At 46.1% G+C, this 19908-nt stretch overlaps 1 protein-coding gene across 1 annotated transcript in view; it reads left to right on the top strand.

Moving 5' to 3' along the window:
• slc22a23b (solute carrier family 22 member 23b) overlaps positions 1-19908 on the top strand; it is a 114271-nt gene that overhangs the window by 71976 nt on the left and 22387 nt on the right. The window contains exon 7 of the mRNA XM_085989221.1: positions 5533-5759. Within this exon, the coding sequence (XP_085845347.1) occupies positions 5533-5759 (227 nt within the window). The remainder of the gene's footprint in view (positions 1-5532; positions 5760-19908) is intronic.

Below are 19908 nucleotides of genomic sequence, written 5' to 3'. Positions count from 1 at the left end.
TCCCTCCCTTCCCCCCCAGTCGCGCTCTCTCTTTTCCCCCCCCCAGTCGAGCTCTCTCTTTTTTCCCCCCCCCCCCCCGCCCCCGTCGCGCTCTCTCTCTCTTCCAACAACGACCTTCCCTCGAAAAAGCCTCGGCACCGCCGGGCACTTCAGCTAGTATCCTATAATAGGCAATACAGCTGGGACCCACCTGGGTTACCTTAGTAACACCTTTGAGTTCAATCCCTTTGTGTGAACTCATTGGCCGCGATTTTGCCGACTGAGGCCGGGGTCGGTGTCGCGGTCCCAGCCCGCTCCCAGCTCTAGCCCACAGTCTGAGTGATTTTCCGTTGATTGGGCTTGTTAAGCCCGCCCTGCGAGGTTCCCGGCTAATTAAATGGAAGCGGGTCTGATGACGTCATTTGACATCAGCCGGTGTTCTTTAAAGGGACCATGTCCACATTCATTTTGACAGTTCTGCTGTCAATGTTCTACAGCAGTGAGGTGCTACAAACACTGACGAGCACTGCTCAGAGGGGCACGGCTGCACCCAGGCTTTACCATGACTCCCTCCATATGCTTATGGAGGGAGTCACAGCACGCAGAGGTTCTCTTCCCTTCCAAGGGAGAAAGAGATCACCCCAGGAGATCAATGCAGCCTGGTTGCACATTGCACAGGAGGGCACAAGGAGGGATGTTGTCAGGAGGACCAGGCTGCAGTGGCGCAAACCTTTCAATGATCTCAGTAGATCACGAAACGTTACTGCAAAGCCACACTCAGCTTCGCCCTGCAGTGCCACTCATCACATCCCCATCACTCTGCCTTCCCTACCCTACTCCTGCACATCTTTACTCACACCAACTTACCTTGGACCTCCACCTATCCTTCTCTCTGTCTACATTATCACATCCCCATCTCGCTAGCCATCCCTCACACTCACCCTCATCCTAGTCCAATCATACCAGCTAACAACACACAAGGGTAGGCACTTATACAATGTTCATGTAAATTTTCTGTTAATGTGTTGTCAAACATTGAAATCTTTTTATTTTCAAGACTTTGCCTTATTGGACAGATCTGTGCTCGCTTTTGGAAGTGCCTTTAGTGAGTTCCAGTGAATGTTGAGACATAGCTTCCCCGCCCCCCCCCCCCCTCCCCTTCCCACAAATGTGATGAGTGTGAAAGAAATGGCTTGGACATTGTAGGGATGCTTTATGGTGCTGGTGTGGGGTGGTGTCAAGCTGGCACATCATGTGGCAGCCAGGGTGTACAGCGTCAAGTGAAGTAAATCTGGCCATGGTGATGCCATTGCTGGCCTCCCAGGCAGCAATGCTGTCGGATGTTGATGCCCTGTGTCCTGTGCAGCATCAGGTGATTTGCAGAGCAGGTTGGTGCTGTTGGTATGCCTGGTGATGTTGGTGTTGGGGCTGATCGTGGAGGGATTCAGAGGATCAAGGTGAGATTTTTTCAAGGGCACCGATGTTGCTGGAATAGATGGCAGCTGAAGTTGAGATGACAGAAGCAATCTGTCAATGGTGAGAGAGCTTGCTCCAAGGAGGTGACAGTAGATAGAGAGTTTACTCCAAACACTTCCAAACTGCATACAGCTCAAAAGTGTCTTCCAAGTCCTGAAGGCTCAAGCTTCTGACATTTGAAAGTGACCACCTGTGAAATGGTAGCTTTCAGACCACTTTTGCAGCTGTCACCTATTCTCAGCAATAGGGAGACAGAGAACCCGACCTACTTACCTGACATGATCTCCAGACAAGGTGAACCTCGTTTATAAAAAAAAAAAGTAGTAAAATAGAAATAGGCTGGCAAAATAGTGGTTTACAAGTGTTTAACAAGCATTTAACAATCTTAAATGCCTCCCTCGCCACTTGGTGTCGGGTCTGTTCTGAATTCGCAGACCCGACACTTTGGAAACTTACATGGAGGCGGGTTGGCAGCGGGCTCCCAACCCGCTGTCAATCATTTCGATTTTGACAGCAGACCCGCCTCCAAACCCGCACTCTGAGCGCTGGCAAAATTCAGCCCAATGTCTACACCAAGAAGTCCATAAAGTGAAGAGCTAATGGTGTCATCACCCATCTACAGGAAACTTTCTGATATCCGGCACTGACTGGACCGAGCTGGTGCTGTAACATCAAAAGTGCCGGACATACCAGCGTTAATGTTTAAACATATGAAACTGAGAAGCTCCGTGTGAATCAACAAACCCTGTTGCTTGGCAACAGCTTCAAAACAGTCGGCTGCAGCTGCAAGCGTCTGTAGCTGAAGCTGTTGCTATAGCTACAGACCTTGCAGTGCTTGACTGGGGGGGGAAAAAAAGCAACGAGAGCTAAAAAAACATATAGAAAACGGCACCTGATTTTTGCCGTTAGATCGAGTATTCCGGACATATAACCTCCGGATAAACCAAAATTTCCTATATGAAGTTGCACCTTTTGAAACTGTCTTGACAATGTCTTTATATTTTTTTTAAACTAGCAGAAGCTTTGTTCCTCTAATCTGGGTTCTATTTGCCAGATATTGCTGTTTAAAAAGTGAGGCGCCCCATCAGGTCCCTTTCATTTTGGGGGAAAAAAACCTTTTGCCAGGAACAACAACCACATTCCAGATGATTTTCTTGGTAGATATTTTTTGTGCCAATGGCATTTGATGAATTAACTTGGCAAAGTTATTAAACGCAACAATTTGACAGAGCTGACTCAACGTGTACAGCCAAGGAGAAGCTATAGTTGAAGCGCCCTGGATTACCGACTGGATCTAACTACAGATGTTAGTTCAGTTCCCTGATGATGTCAAAACTCATTCCAGCCTATCCTGCTCATGCTGCTGCCACACTCAAAAAGCTTGGCATTCAAATGGTGGTTATAAACCGCTTGAGATTTGCTCTTTAGTATAAGATGTCCTTTGAACTGACTAATTAGATTATAGGCTGATAATTCACTCTCGGGAATTGAACATCTTCTTTGATGCAGACAATGGGATCAAATGGCCTTTTAACTTTACTTCCTCGCTGTAAAATCACTTTCTAATTTTATACTGCTGTGTGTAATGCAATAGTAATATCATGTAGCCACTGTGATAACTTCTCTTGATTAATTGTTGGACTGGCTTTAAAATGAATTTTGTTTCATTGGTAAGTTTAAAAAAAATCAAAGTGAGTAATAGGCTGTATTTTAATTTGGGAGATCTAAGGACATCCAGAAATCACTTGAGCCTTACTCTTGTGGTTTAAAACTGTGACAAAAATCGATATATTGCCCCCGATTTTAACCTCCCCCACCTGGCGGGAATGGGGTGGATTCAGGTCGGACCAAGTCAATAGGGGATTGTCCTATGAGGAGAGATTGAGTAGACTAGGCCTATATTCTCTAGAGTTTAGAAGCATGAGAAGTGATCTCATTGAAACATACAAAATTCTTACAGGGCTTGACAGGGTAGATGCAGGGAGGATGTTTCCCCTGGCTGGAGAGACTAGAACCAGGGGTCACAATCTCAGAATAAGGGGTCGGCCATTTAGGAATCAAATCAAATCAAATCAACTTTTATTGTCATTGTTAGTGCACAAGTGCAGTACAACGAAATGTAGGCTTGGGCTCCCGAGAGTGTACATTTGGATTAAGACATTTAAACATTCAACATACATTTGGCTTGTAGTATATTAACATAAATATAACCATAATAAAGTGCATTGGCAGATGTGCAGGCTTTAGAGTTTATTTGTGGAGTCGATTATGGACTGAAGCCGATGAGAAGTTTCTTCACTCAGAGGGTGGTGAATCTTTGGAATTCTCTACCCCAGAGGGCTGTGGAGGCTCAGTCGTTGAGTATATTCAAGACAGAGATCGATAAATTTTTGAATATTAAGGGAATCAAGGGATATGGGGATAGTGCAGGAAGGTGGAGATGAGGTAGAAGATCAGCCATCATCTTTTTGAATGGTGGAGTAGGCTCGAAGGTCCAAATGGCCGACTCCTGCTCCTATTTCTTATGTTCTTTCCTGCTGGGCTTGTTAGGTTAAAATCAAGGCTATTGTTTTTTAAAATTTAATCCATAGCCTTAAAAGTAAAAGCTACACAATTTTTCAAAATGGAAGCTGTGTCTTCTCCAGGCTACTGAACGGAAGCTGCTGTCTTCTGGGCTGTGGACACAAGGCTGTTTGCCTCTGTTCAGAAATCAATTAAGTTGAAGGTGCTTTGAACCAGGTGTGAAATGAACATATCTCATGTAAACTACAGGATGAATTCTGTTGAATGACCAAACCCAGACAATGTATATTTTTGGTCCTCATCAACACCCCATGTGGTCTTTTTTTCCATGATTTTATATTTAAAGGTTGTATTGATGGCATTGTTCAGCCAAACCCCTTTGCTTGACTGACTGACTGACTGACTGACTGAATTTCAAAGCAAATGCTTGTTCAAAGAAATTATTAATATCTAATTTTTGGAAAAGAACCTCTTGTGCATTTGGTAGATTGGTTATCTTGCATGGAGCATACTCCATAAGCTCATGCAATTCTTCCAGACCATATTACATTTTTGCTGAGAATTGTATAGTTCTTTCTAAGAAGCATTTTGTCTTCATATCTATCCGAAGAATTAACAGGATTGATGTATGTGCTTAACCCTTGCAAACTGTCACCAGACCCCGAGTACCATTTAGTACCTCCCTTTATTGCTTGTTTCTGTAAGCAATTTTATTTGTAACTAACCTGATTTAGTAGATTAGCCTGTTAAGAAAAGTGTATTATGCGGTTAATACCCATCTTAAAGTGATTGTGTGAAGTAGTGCAACTCTGTGCTTCCCAATAACAATTTTGCCATAAAAGACTAGGGGGTAGAAATTCGTCTCGAGCTGTGGCACAAAATGGGCGGTATCGGATTGGCCGCTCGTTATACGCAGCGCCAGATAGTCAGTTCCATTGACGCTGTGTATAACGGGCGGGCGATCCGATAGCGCCCGCTTGGCGCCACCACCCAAGGCGAATGACTAGGCCTAGCTTGTTAATCCTGAGGCAAGCTATTCGCTTTCACTGCCTGCTCTAACATTGTAGGTTTTGACTCCTGGGGAACCTATGTAAACTACAGCTTGCTGTGAACCCAAATAAAGCGACTGGAGAGAGGGTTTGATTCATAATTATGACATCCTCTGAACCTCTCTATTGAAGCCTTTCGCTTGCTGCCAACCACCCAGAATTCTATGTGTGTATATATAACTGTTCCAGGTGAGTGCTTAATTCACCAGAACCTTTTTTTTCCTTGCGGTTTTTCTCTTCTCACTTGTTGAAGGTGCCAGCTAGTACTGGGGTAAGGTTGCACATATGCTGGTGGCAGCCTTGGATAACATCCTCCAAGTGGCCACTGTCCATGTGTCTACACCTGTGTGACTGTGGTGCAGGGAAACAGAGGCCAGTTATATTGCTCCGGCCAGTGTGGGGGTTCTTTCATATTGCTGTAACTGTCTAGAAATTGGCAACTTGTAAATGGTTGTGTTTTGTTCTCTGTTGACTCTGTTCCTCTCTTCTTGATCTATTTTTGCAGCCTTACGGGATTTGGGATCCATAACTGTTTTGCAAAGAGCCTGATGGAATACAACGTGAACAGTCTAAACAATTTCTACACCCACTACTATATCATGGAGGTGATCGGCATTCTCTCCTGTGCAATCATGTGCGTCCTTGTCGGACTTATGGGGCGAAGAGGAACTCTGCTGCTCTTCACCATCCTCACTGCACTAGCTTCCCTCCTTCAGTTGGGCCTCATAAGCTGTAAGTTCTGCTTGTTCTCCCCCCGCCCCCCAACCCCACTTCTTTCTCTTTTTGGCGTTGTATTCTACTCGGGAACAACATTATTTCAAGTGCTACATGAAGGTGTACAGGTTCACTGGAGAGTTTTAAATGGAAGGGAAGGGGAGGGGCAGGGTGATGGTGTAAAACATTTTTTAAGCTCCAACTCCCAGATAAGCAATCTTTTTGAACTATAACCTACCTCAGAAAATAATTAAACTCAAAGGGCCATAGTTTGCTGTGGCAGGGCGTCTAACGTCGTCTGCCGTTGGCTCGACTTGCCCTTGCACGTTTAGGTATTTAAATTTTTTGCATGACAAGGTGCTGAAGGTGCGAGCTGATAACGACGCAGCGAGTGGGAGCAGGGCAACCAACTGTGTATCTCCTTAACCAATCAGACTGAAGGACTGAGAGGGAAATGTAAATTAGAGAGGGTGAATTCAATGTCAAATTGGGTACAGAAAGAGAAATAGAGGGGAAAAAAGAGACAAAAGTTTTTTTTAGTCATTTAAAATTTTTAATTTTTAAAATCTCCAACAACAATTAAAATGTGAAGGAATGAGACTCCACACTTGTAATAGCTCATTTTCAGTGCCGGAGAAGTTGCCTGGCAGTAATTACCACTTATCACATTGTTAAAGGAGTACTTAGACTTGAAATGACTTCACTTAACTTTCTGTGGTGAGTTTAGTTCGTATCCACCGCGCAAATACAGGAACTTCACGCCATTCAATGCATTTCAGCAAGATCCCGTTTTCGGAAAGCTAATGGCGGAACGGCACCACTCGGACAGCAACTTTTGGATATTTGAGTTTAACCTCACATCTATCTGCCCCTTGCGAGCGCCATTAGCCTCGCCGTTATTTTTACAAGTGATTTGTTTCTAAGTATTAATAGTTAATGAGCAGTATTGTTATTTGGTCCGACATTGCACAAAGTCTTTGCTTTGTTTGGAAATTGCGTCCACCTGGTTTCCTTGGTTCCCACAATCGCCTTCAGGTCCAAAATATTTTTCTTTCGACTGATTGATTGTCCGTGGTATATCACAGAATTCCATAAATCGGTAACCTTCATATTATACAGATGAACATTTCTTGGGAGCCTTTATTACAGGATTCCAACCATCCATATTTCTATGGATTTGGCCAGCCTTAACACCTTCTTGGAGTCTTAATGAAAATGTCTTAAACCTCTTATTTCTAAAGCCTTCTATATTGTACTTAAATGTGAATCCTTGGATAAAAGTCACCACACCACAACGACTTCACTTCAGAAATTGCCCAGTAAAATACGCAGACAGAAATACTGGCAGATGTAAATGTCACTGAAATTAATTTCTGGGGTGGTTAAATTGTACATTATGCACACACGCGAGAATATCATCAGTGCTGTCTGAAAACCATCCCGTGTTGGAACTTGCAGTTGGATGGGCCTGTTCTTCAGGTTTTTATGCAAAACTTTTCCAAGTGAAACTATATTTCCAGTGTTCTTGGGAATTGCTTTTGATTATTGGCCAACAGAGATTTTGTGATTTTTGTGTGTTTTTTGTCAGGTCCTGGTAGTCATGCAATGCAAGTGTGACCTGAAGTGCTGTAACAAAGAAAAAATTAATGATCTTAAATTCAAGCACTGGTACATCAATAATTCTGTGCATGTGTGCAAACTTTTATTTTGTTTTTTGTTTACGGACAGTTCAGCAATGTGAAGTCTATCGTATGCATGCATGTTGAAAATGACATAAAGCTCTTCCTCTCCAAACAACAATATTTCTTTTGCCAGCAAGAAAGACTTGCATTTATATAGCGCCTTTCATGACCACCAGACGTCTCAAAGTGCTTTACAGCCAATGAAGTATTTTTGAAGTGGCGTCACTGTTGTAATGTGGGAAATGTGGCAGCCAATTTGCGCACAGCAAGCTCCCACTAATAGCAATGTGATAATGACCAGATAATCTGTTTTTGTTGTGTTGGTTGAGGGAGAAATATTGGCCAGGACACCCGGGGATAACTCCCCTGCTCTTCTTCGAAATAGTGCCATGGGATCTTTTACGTCCACCTGAGAGAGCAGACGGGGGCCTCGGTTTAACGTCTCATCCGAAAGTCGGCACCACCGACAGTGCAGCGCTCCCTCAGCACTGCACTGGAGTGTCAGCCTAGCTTTGTGCTCAAGTCCCTTCTGACTCCGCGGCGAGGGTGCTACCCACAGCCACAGCTGACAGTGTCCCTTTCAACAGCTAATTGTATTGTGTATCAGCAAGTTAACGAACTAGCGTCCTCCCTACTAAAAATTATCTCCGTTTGATGATGCAGTGATACAATCCACTCTTAATTCAAAGTCACTCAATTCAACTGACTTGATAATTCAATTTTTTGGGCATTAATTTCCTGCTTTCAACAACAACAGAAACAGCAACTTGTATTTATATAGCGCCTTTAATGTAGTGGAATGTCCCAAGGGTTTCACAGGAGTTTTATAAGACAAAAATTTGACGCCGAGCCACATAAGGAGAAATTAGGGCAGATGAGCAAAAGCTCGGTCAAATAGGTAGGTTTTAAGGAGCGTCTTAAAGGTGGAAAGAGAGGTAGAGAGGCGGAGAGGTTTAGGGAGGAATTCCAGAGCTTAGTGCCTAGGCAACAGAAGGCACGGCCACTGATGTTTCCTATGTTATTTTTATTGCGTAATTCAAATTGCTGGATTATACAATTTTTTTGTGCGACTTGGAGTTCAGCGTAGACTGCATTGCATTAGTGATTACTGTCCACTTCCTGTGTGTGTGCGTGCGTGCGTGTTTTTTCAACCCTGGCTGACATTTTTGCACCCCAGCCTTAACATGGGGGAAATGGAGGCCGAATGTAGTTCACTGCCCCTCCTGGCTCAGATGAGCTACCTCGGCACAAACTAAGTGTGTTGGTTTTTTTTCATTCGTTTATGGGATGTGGGCGTCGCTGGCTAAGCCAGCATTTATTGCCCATCCCTAATGGCCCTTGAGAAGGTGGTGGTGAGCCGCCGCCTTGAACCGCTGCAGTCCGTGTGGTGAAGGTGCTCCCACAGTGCTGTTAGGTAGGGAGTTCCAGGATTTTGACCCAGCGACGATGAAGGAATGGCAATATACCTCTAAGTCAGGATAATGTGTGATTTGGAGGGGAACGTGGTGGTGGCCTCTGACCTGCTATTGTTACCACAGTATTTATGTGGCTGGTCCAGTTAAGTTTCTGGTCAATGGTGACCCCCCAGGATGTTGATGGTGGGGAATTCGGCGATGGTAATGCCGTTGAATGTCATGGGGCGGTGGTTAGACGCCCGCTTGTTGGAGATAATCATTGCCTGGCACGTCTGTGGCGCGAATGTTACCTGCCACTTATCAGCCCAAGCCTGAACGTCGTCCAGGTCTTGTTGCGTGCGGGCATGGACTGCTTCATTATCTGAGCAGTTGTGAATGGCGCTGAACACTGCAGTCATCAGCGAACATCCCAATTTCTGACCTTATGTTGGAGGGAAGGTCATTGATGAAGTAGCTGAAGATGGTTAGGCCTAGGACGCTGCCCTGAGGAACTCCTGCAGCGATGTCCTGGGGCTGTGATGATTGACTTTCGACCACCACAGCCATCATCCTGGTCAAATCCAGGGTCTTCCTGATGTGCGTGGCACTGCTCCACACTGGGAAGTTCTTTACCAAATCCAGGCAGTGCTGTATTGGAAATTTATTCCCGATAGATTAAATGGTGCGTGAATCTCAAGTGACAGTTTGAATCCTATAGGACACCACGTTGTCTAAGGTGTAGCACCTACTGCAGCTGAAACCTTTTCTCTGTAGCACAAAGCCACGGTTTTTGCAACAGGACATTCTAGGAGCCGAAGCTGTCTGAAGGCTTCCCTGCCCGGCACGTTGCTGAGCACACGCAGTCCCATTGGTCCAAAGGTGTGGGCCACCATTTTATTGGGAGGTATTAACCTGCAAACTAACAGCTCGACCAGGTTCACAGTTCGATCAGAACGTGAGCCCAGATTTAGCATTTCCTAACCAACCTTGTGTATCCACTGATCAAGGTGAACTGGGTAAGTGCCCAGTTACAGAAGCGTCAGTAGCACTTTAGCTCGAGGAACAGCACCTCATCTTCCGATTAGGCACTTTACAGCCTTCCGGACTCGATATCGAGTTCAACAATTTCAAATCATAACCTCGGCCCCTATTATATTTTAATATTTTTTATCCACACTTTTGGTTTGTGCCTTTTCCTTTTTTTCTCTCCCACATGGCAGCTGTCTCTCACTCTGCCAGCGTATTTCACACTTCATCTAGAGCCATCCTTTGTCTCTTTACCTGTCCTATTACCATCTCGTCTCGCCTTGAATATCTCTTGATGTCTCTCCACCTCTCACAGACCTCCCCTTTTGTTCTTTCATCCCCTCCCCCATTTCCCAGCCCCCAAACTTGCTTTTTAATCTGTTTCATTTCCTGCTTTTTTTTCTCAGTCCTGACGAAGGGTCTTCGACCTGAAACGTTAACTCTGTTTCTCTCTCCACGGATGTTGCCTGGCCTGCTGAGTTTTTGCCAGCGTTGTCTGTTGTTATTTCGGATTTCCAGCATCCGCAGTATTTTGCTATCGTAGTAGCACTTTAGTATCGCATCCATGAGCTGGCTCCTTGCTTTTTACACTGCTAACTCCAGCTGCCTTATCCTAGCAGCAGTCCCTCTGAGCCACCAAAAACTGGTCTCTGATTCTGCCGATGCGATAAGGGAGCCAGATTTCTAAAACTGAAAAGAAAGACAGACTTTCATTTATATAGCGCCTTTCACGACCACCGGACTTCCCAAAGCGCTTTACAGCCAATTAAGTACTTTTTTTTTTGACGTGTAGTCACTGTTGTAATGTAGGAAACGCGGCAGCCAGTTTGCGCACAGCAAGCTCCCACAAATAGCAATGTGATAATGACCAGATAATCTGTTTTAGTGATGTTGATTGAGGGATAAATATTGGCCCCAGGACACCGGGGAGAACTCCACTGCTCTTCTTCGAAATGGTGCCATGGGATTCTTTTCCATCCACCTCGGAGAGCAGACGGGGTCTCGGATTAACTTCTCATCCGAAAGACGATAAACAAAGCCATCAGCAGTGTATATAGAAATAGAAATTCAATCTCCCAAATGAGTGAACCTGTTGTAATGTAGGAAACGCGGCAGCCAGTTTGCGCACAGCAGGCTCCCACAACCAGCAATGTGATAATGACCAGATAATCTGTTGTTGTGATGTTGATTGAGGGATAAATATTGGCCAGGACACCGGGGATGACTCCCCTGCTCTCCTTTTATTAAAAAAAAAAGTGCCATGGGATCTTTTACGTCCACCTGAGAGAGCAGACGGGGCCTTGGTTTAATGTCTCATCTGAAAGACGGCACCTCCGACAGTGCAGCACTCCCTCAGTACTGCACTGGGAGTGTCAGCCTAGATCTTTGTACTCAAGTCTCTAGAGTGGGACTTGAACCCACAACCTTCTGACTCCGAGGCGAGGGTGCTACTAACTGAGCCACGACTGACAACCAAGGAACTGGAATCCGAACTGACTGACTCATTATTTAAAAAAATTACGACTATATGCTTCGGCAAAGGGTGGGGTGAGTGCTTACTAACTGATTTATAAACATTCGCAGGGAGCTGTCTGAATTTGAAGTCTTACGGTTTTGTGTGGACTTGATGGTCCAACCCAGCTCGAACTAAGAAATCTCTCTCTCCGAGATAGAATGTGGTGCAGTGGTTAGGTCAATCAACCTGCTGTGCAAAGGAATGACAGGCTGCAATTTCACACCTGTCATTCCCCACCACGTAAGCTTCCAAACTGGTTCAGCAAGAAGCTAGCAACTGAGGTTTAAGAGTAGCTCCACCCCTTATGGAAGGAGAAAAAATTGGAAGTTAAGTCATCCCCCCCGAGTTCTCTTCTTGCACCTCCTAAGTGACTTCATGAAGCAAATAACCCAAACTAATCACTGCCACCTGGTGTAGCTCATCATTTTTCAATCTTGGTGGTGTGCTGTACTATGGGCCTTGGCCTTTTACCATGGTGTCTAAAGACGTGCAAATCGATTGATTGGCTTTATGCCTGTTCAGCCCTGGTGTGGCACATGGCAAAGGATCGCTGAGCCAAGCAACTGCTCGAGGTTACCTGATCTTCTGGCAGTTAACATAAACAGTAGAACAGAACAGAAGGAGCTGGTGTTACCCTGTTTGAATCCACTGATCTGTGGAATTGATTGATCCCCCAAACTGCCATACAGATATGGTTGGAGCCTCATCCTGCTGAGAAGCCATCTCTAGCTGTGTCTCATAGTAGACAGGGAAGCACTAGCCAGTCACTGTGCCCTTTGACGTACATGTGGCCAATTACCCTGGGTATCGCAGCCCTTTTTGTCTTCTGTTTGCAAGCAGGGCACGGGCAGTTTATTTGTTCATGTCCAATGGACCAATGCTCCCTCTAAATATACCAGCATTATTGCATTACAAATCACTCTTCCAGTCACAAGCTAGACCCTACACGGCTAACCTTTTGCCAGTTTCTGCCCAGAAGACTAAAGGCCAACTACAATATAGAGCAAATAATCAAACCCGGCATTTCTATGTGGTGTTGTTCTTCTGCCTTGGTCTGCCATGCTTTCACTTGGCCTCTCCCCAGCAGTCAGGCCTCTTATTCTGGTCTTTTTAATTCAGATTCTGGGAGCGTGTGTGCCCACAAGCCCACTGCTCAATCCAGTTACCCGTGTCTCACTATATCGCCGGTCTAGAAAAACGAATGGAACAAGGGATATGGGGATCGGGCGGGAAAGTGGAGTTGAGGTTGAAAATCAGCCATGATCTTATTGAATGGCGGAGCAGGCTCGAGGGGCCAGATGGCCGACTCCTGCTCCTAATTCGTATGTTCACAGCACAGGCTCCTGGAATGAAAATTTCAAAAGGCCAACATACAAGGCCCTTTTTGCAGAGGGTTTGTTAGAGGGGGAATTCATGCTGAGCCAAGCAGAGCCCCACTGCACTTTATTGCTCTAACACCTTTTATGTGGCATGATCAAGGCGTATGTGTTTCTTGTACAAAGGCATTCTTGCAACCAGCCCACTTAACACCTGCTTTTGTGCGGCAATCATTATACAGAAATACTGAAGCAAAGGCTGCCTGCTCAAAACTCACGGCGATTTCACACTGAACCGCACTTGTGACTGGACCCAATAACAATATGAGCTGCTGAGGTGAAAATCTTGCTATTGAACTTATTTAAAGGGATGTTTATTGTCCAATGGCCGCAGGCTCAGTTGATTTGTTTCCTTACACGGGGCAGTATTATCACTAGCTGTTGTTGTCTGACTTGCAAAGAAAGTAGGTCACCCAAAGCAGGAAAGGTAATTATATCATTGTACCCGGAGACATGAAGAAATATAGAACAATCACTCCGCTGAATATTTTCTTCATCAAAAGCCATTACGGAATTATTGAAGCCGGTTTTTCCAGTGGTTTGGCCCTGAAACTCCGACAACTTTGACTGTGCTTAGCGAAGGCCAGGCTCTTCGCAGCTAAATTGCTTGAACAGTGGGGCTGGACTTCATGATGTCCAGGCTTTCGGGTGTCGCCAGTGTGGACGTTAACCTTTCATTTATTGGCCGCTCATTTGGTGCGCATTATCCCCAAGGAGGTCCTATTTGCTCATGTTGAGTATCTCACCCAAGCAAAAGGAATTCAGCAAAAAAAAAACTACTTCTGTGAAATGATTTCAATGTTAAAAAAAAAGCTATTTAAATAGCAATGAAAGAAAGACTTGCATTTATATAGCGCCTTTCACAACCACCGGACGTCCCAAAGCGCTTTACAGCCAATGAAGTACTTTTTTGAATTGTAGTCACTGTGGTAATGTAGGAAACGCAGCAGCCAATTTGCGCACAGCAAGCTCCCACAAACAGCAATGTGATAATGACCAGATAATCTGTTTTTGTGATGTTGATTGAGGGGTAATGTTGGCCAGGACACCGGGGATAACTCCCCTGCTCCTCTTCAAAATAGTGGCCTGCTGTATGCCTCAGAGACATGGACCATGTACAGCAGGCACCTCAAAGCGCTGGAGAGGTACCACCAACGCTGCCTCTGCAAGACTCTGCAAATCCATTGGCAGGATAGGCGCACCAACATCTGTGTTCTTGCTCAGGCCAACATCCCTAGCATCGAAGCTTTGACCACGCTCGATCAGCTCCGATGGACGGGTCACATTGTCCGCATGCCCGATATGAGACTCCCAAAACAAGCGCTCTAGTCGGAGCTCCGGCACGGCAAGAGAGCCCCAGGTGGGCAGAGGAAACGCTTCAAGGACACCCTCAAAGCCTCCTTGGAAAAAGTGTAACATCCCCACCGACACCTGGGAATCCCCGGCCCAAGACCGCACAAAGTGGAGGAGAAGCATCCGGGAAGGCGCCAAACACCTCGAGCCTCTTCGCCAGGAGCAAGCGGAAGCCAAACGCAGGCAGCGCAAGGAGCGCGTGTCAACTCAAGCACTCGACCCACCCGCCCCTTCAACCACCGTCTGCCCCACCTGTGACAGAGACTGTAGGTCCTGTATTGGACTCATCAGTCACCTGAGAACTCATTTTTAGTATGGAAGCAAGTCATCCTCGGTTCCGAGGGACTGCCTAAGATGAAGATGTCATGGGATCTTTTACATCCACCCGAGAAGGCAGACGGGGCCTCGGTTTAACGTCTCATCCAAAAGACGGCACCTCTGACAGTGCAGCACTCCTTCAGCACTGCATTGGAGTGTCGGCCTAGATTTTTGTGCTCGAGTCTCTGAAGTGGAGCAGGTCCATCAGCGTTTGTGGAGAGAACAGTTAAGCTTGGTTAACTCATCTGTTCTTTCCACAGATACTGACTGACCTGCTGAGTGTTTTCCCCATTTTCAGTTTTTGTTTCAGAGATCCGGCATCTACACTTGTTTAGCTTTGTTTATAAACTACTCCACTGGTTGCAGTGAAGTTCTGCCAACTCACTTTGTGCATGTTCATTCACTCAAGAACTGCAGGAGGATTTTGATACAAAGATAGATCATTACAATTGCTTCTCTCATGCTGGGATTCCTGCTAATTCCCAAACGTGTGGATTTCCTGGATCTTATTTTAATGAGATCAAATGTAAGAAGTCACACAACACCAGGTTATAGTCCAACAGCTTTATTTGAAATCACAAGCTTTCGGAGCGCTGCTCCTTCTTCAGGTGAAGTGGAGAAATGCATAAAGACACAGCTTATATAGTCAGAGAACCATGTCAGATGTTTACAGGTAACCTTTCCAACTGCCATTTATCGCACCTCGGCAGAGAGATAATCACAGCAGTCAAAGGTGTGAATGGTGTCCAAACAGGTCAGTCAGGGAAACATTACATCAAAGAACAATGAGGTGGGGTCACAAGGGGTCAAATATTGCAGATGCTGGGGTCTGTATGAAAAACAAAAAAACAGACAAAAAACATTTTTTTTGGCTGGAAATCACAGCAGGTCCGGCCGCATCTGTGTAGAGAGAACAAGCCAATGTCGACTCGAGTCTGGATGACCCTGCATCAGGTGGGCTTACATGTAGCGTGACATGAACCCAAGATCTCGGTTGAGGCCGTCCTCATGGGTGCGGAACTTGGCTATCAGTTTCTGCTCGACGATTTTGCGTTGTCGTGTGTCTCGAAGGCCACCTTGGAGAATGCTTACCCGAAGATCGGAGGCTGAATGTCCTTGACTGCTGAAGTGTTCCCCGACTGGGAGGGAACACTCCTGCCTGGTGATTGTTGCGCGGTGTCCGTTCATCCGTTGTCGCAGTGTCTGCATGGTCTCGCCGATGTACCATGCTCCGCATCCTTTCCTGCAACGTATGAGGTAGACAACGTTGGCCGAGTCACATGAGTATGTACCATGTACCTGGTGGATGGTGTCCTCACATGTGATGATGGTATCTGTGTTGATGATCTGGCATGTCTTGCAGAGGTTGCTGTGGCAGGGTTGTGTGGTGTCGTGGTCGCTGTTCTCCTGAAAGCTGGGTAATTTGCTGCGAACGATGGTCTGTTTGAAGTTAGGCGGCTGTTTGAAAGCGAGTAGTGGAGGCGTGGGGATGGCCTTAGCGAGGTGTTCGTCGTCATCGATGACATGTTGAAGGCTGCGAAGAACATGGCGTAGTTTCTCCGCTCCGGGGAAGTACTGGACGACGAAGGGTACTCTGTTGGTTGTGTCCCGTGTTTGTCTTCTGAGGAGGTCTATGCGATTTTTCGCTGTGGCCCGTCGAAACTGTCGATCGACGAGTCGAGCGTCATATCCCGTTCTTACAAGGGCGTCTTTCAGTGTCTGTAGGTGTCCATCGTGTTCCTCCTTGTCTGAGCAGATCCTGTGTATTCGCAGGGCTTGTCCATAGGGGATGGCTTCTTTAACGTGGTTAGGGTGGAAGCTGGAGAAGTGAAGCATCGTGAGGTTGTCCGTGGGCTTGCGGTAGAGTGAAGTGCTGAGGTGTCCGTCTTTGATGGAGATTCGTGTGTCCAGGAATGAGACCGATTCTGAGGAGTAGTCCATGGTGAGTTTGATGGTGGGATGCTAATGAGATCAGCATTGAAACGCTAAGTAGTGTTCTTCTAGGGATAATCTGTAATAGTCCAAAAGCCTTAATAGCCGTTCAGTTGAAAGAGTCTAACTTTTTTGTTTATTACTCATATCATTTGGTACATACACATAAATAGGACCAAATCCATGCAAAAAACTACCCTCCATGCAGAAAATAACTCAACACCTTTTAACGAGATAAATATGCACCTATTTCCTTTTATTGTGCAGAGATAACGGCCTTGATATTAACCCTCCGCCCCCCCCCCCCCCCCCCGACAAAAAGGGTCAGGCAAGGGGTTCAGATCTTGAAAATAGTGATCTCACCGTGGTCCCGGCCCCCATAATATTAATGCCGGCGATTCAGGCCATCAACGAGGCTCCCGCTGAAAGTCACAGCCCGCGAACATCATCCGCGCCACGACGTAATCACGCCAAGCCAGGGAAGAGTCCTGCACTGTCTGCAGCTCGGCAGCATCCTCCGCCCCCATCCTCCCTCTTATCGCAAGGAAAACTCTAGCCTCGGCCTCCCCCCACCCCCCCCCCCCTCCAGATCGCAAGGGAATCCCCAGCTCCCATCAACATCCCCCCCCATCCCACCGATTGCCTAGCCACAACTGCCCTGGAACGCTTCCTCGCACTGTCTGCCGGGTTCTGTTCCCACAGGTACCTGGCTAGGTAGTGAATCCAGTCTGGTGTCGAGCAGTACTCCGGGAACCTTTTATATAAATGAGGCCCTGCTTTTAAGATCTTGGGAACAGAAGTAGGCCATTTAGCCCCTTGAGCCTGTTCCGCCATTCAATGAGATCTGTGACCTAACTCCATATACCCGCCTTTGCCCCATATCCCTTAAAACCACAGTTTTGCCCACTCACTTAGTCTACCAATGTGCCTTTGCAACTTTCTGCGCCCAACTACACTGCCACTGTTCATCTGTAGTTTTACCCTTCAGCCCAGTTTACCGTGGTCAATCTCTGACTCATCCCTTTAAAGTCAGCCTTACCTAAATTTAAAACAGTGATTCATGACTCGCCCTTCTCCCTCTCAAACCTAATACCTAGTTCAATCATGTTACGGTCACTGTTAGCTAGGTGTTCCCTTACCGGTAAATTGTTGGCTAATTCTGGCTCACTACTCATCACTAAACCTAGGACGGCCTGTCCTCGTATTGGTTCAAGAAGATATTGTTCCAGAAAACGGTCTTGAGTACACCCAAGAAATTCGCTGCCTTTGGGACTCGAAGCTGTTCTGCTTCTCCGAGTCTATGGAGAAAATCTGGGATCTAGGCAGTTTTTTCATTTGTTTGATTTTTTTTTTTAATTGTTTCAATGTGGATTGAATCACATTTCCTTGCATTTTTTTTAGCAGCCAGAGAGAATAGGAGCAGCGGAAGAAGATTCCTATGGGGAGCAGTGGTTGAGTTAGACATCTGAGTTACTAATGACTGGAGACACACAGAGTGGAGCCAAAGCAGGAGAGCAGAGAGTGGACAATAGACAAGAGGAATCAAGAGGACTAGAGGAACATGGGGAGAAATCCAGTTAAGATGCAATCAATGAGCCATTGTGAAAACTAATAATTCCAAAAGGCAGCAGAGGTAGCTTCTGAGGGAGACGGAGGATCAGTCACGATCATATTGAATGGCGGAGCAGGCTCGAAGGGCCGGATGGCCAATTCCTGCTCCTATTTTTCTATGTTTCTAGGGAGGTTAGGTAACTTTAATTTAGGTGTTTCCTTTGTCCAGTGCTGTTTTTTTAAATACTTTTCTATTTAAAAATAAATCAGCTAATGGCAGATCGGCTGCAGTGAGTCTTTAGTCAATAAGGCTGGGTTTGAATCCCCTATTTGCTCTTGCGCAATTTTGTTTTGAAAGAGAAAATGAATTGAAACATTTTTGTTTTCTCCCAACAATAGATTATCTGCTGCTGCAAAGTTTTTAAAATGTTAAAGAAAAAATAATTAATGACCAAATTGCAAATAAAGAGCAGTTTTCAATAAAAGTGAGCAAATCTTCCTTCGTTTTCAGATTTGAAATAAGTTCAATGGTGGTTTTCATTTCAAACTCCAAGGGCGCGATCTTGCCAGCCCTGGGGAGGTGGGTTTGGAGGCAGGACTGCCAGGAAAATGGCAGAATCCGGGGTCCGGGGGCGGGTACCCACCCCGCCCCCAACCCGCCTCTGTGCCATCTTGCCAGGAGGCAGGTAGCCGACCCACACTGGGTCCCATCTCCTGGAGGTGGGAAGGGGATTACAGCCACTTAATTGCCAGTTAACAGGCAGTTAAGAGGATTATCCCCATTTTTCCACCAGAGGCGCGGGCTTCCCGACATTGGGAAACCCCGCCAGGGTCACCGAGGCGAGCAGTGGGTCTGAGGGGGTCGGAGGGGTGCAAAAGTGCACTGTGGAGGTGAGTGATGGGTGCAAGTGTGGAGAGGTGAGTATGTGAGGTGAGTGTAAAGTGTTAGAAAAAGTTTACTTACCTTTGTTTCTTCCTGCAGGCTACAACAGTTGGGGATGCAGAGAGTCTCGCATCTCACCGGCAGAGATGACAGATGGCTGCTGCATTCTTCGATGTAACATCCATCTAATTTCTGCTCATAAGAGGATTGATGCGTCTTCAATACAAGACCTCATCAAACTACAGAGAATGTCAGTGTTTGACAGATTCACAGAGCTGTCAAATGATGACAAAACATCATACGCTGATGTTCTCTGTAACCGGCTTCCCCTTAATTGGCCTGCTAAGCCCGCTGGGCGGGCTTAACTAGGTCAATCAAGGGAAAATAGCGTGGATTGGCCATAAGTCGATGGAGGCGGGGCTAAAACTCGACAAGCAGCAGTCCTGCCTCCAACGCGCCCGCCAAGTTGCTAGAAAATATACCAAAGTATCGAAAAGCAAAATTTTCCAATAGGTGTGCATGGCCCCAGACCTTCCCCCCCCCACCCCCCCCCTGCTGTCCCCTCCAATTAAAATACATGCATTTTCATCTGTATTCCTTTCAGGCATTCACACACTTGTAGTTTAGTTCTACAGTGTAGGTGGAGGGATGTTGGGTATATTAACAGGTCACACAGTCCTGTCCCACTGTATTTTCAGTGTAAATACTTGTTTTCACGTCAGAAGCGCAAATTCAGGGCCCGCTTTAAGTTGTCCGTTCTTTTATGGCTGTGTCTGCTTTCTTGGGGGTTGTGGGTCAGCCTTTGCTAGTTTTCTAGGGTATGCATTTAACCTTTTTAAGAGCATTTACCAGTTGTATGTCAGTCAGGAAAATCAAACCTTTCGCAAAGGGCCCTTCCCAGTTCACGACTGATTGGGTAAGGCAAAGATCGTGAAATCCTGGGGAGGTCCCCCAGCGTCAATGGGTAACGGCAGTGCCGGTAGTAGGAAGCTGTAGAAAACGCAGGGACCTAGGTGTGAACTCTGCTAGACGGCTTTCAAATGAACCCTGCTTAAAAAGTGCACTTGTGTGGATGCCTGGTTCGAATGGGATTTGGCTCGGATGCCATGCACACCTATTGGAATGGGATTTGGCTC

Source organism: Somniosus microcephalus, chromosome 5 (genome assembly GCF_052327205.1).
Source record: "Somniosus microcephalus isolate GS21.2 chromosome 5, FLI_Smic_1.0, whole genome shotgun sequence".
In the NCBI taxonomy this organism is placed as follows: domain Eukaryota; kingdom Metazoa; phylum Chordata; class Chondrichthyes; order Squaliformes; family Somniosidae; genus Somniosus; species Somniosus microcephalus.
This window is presented reverse-complemented; position numbering and strand designations above follow the sequence as displayed.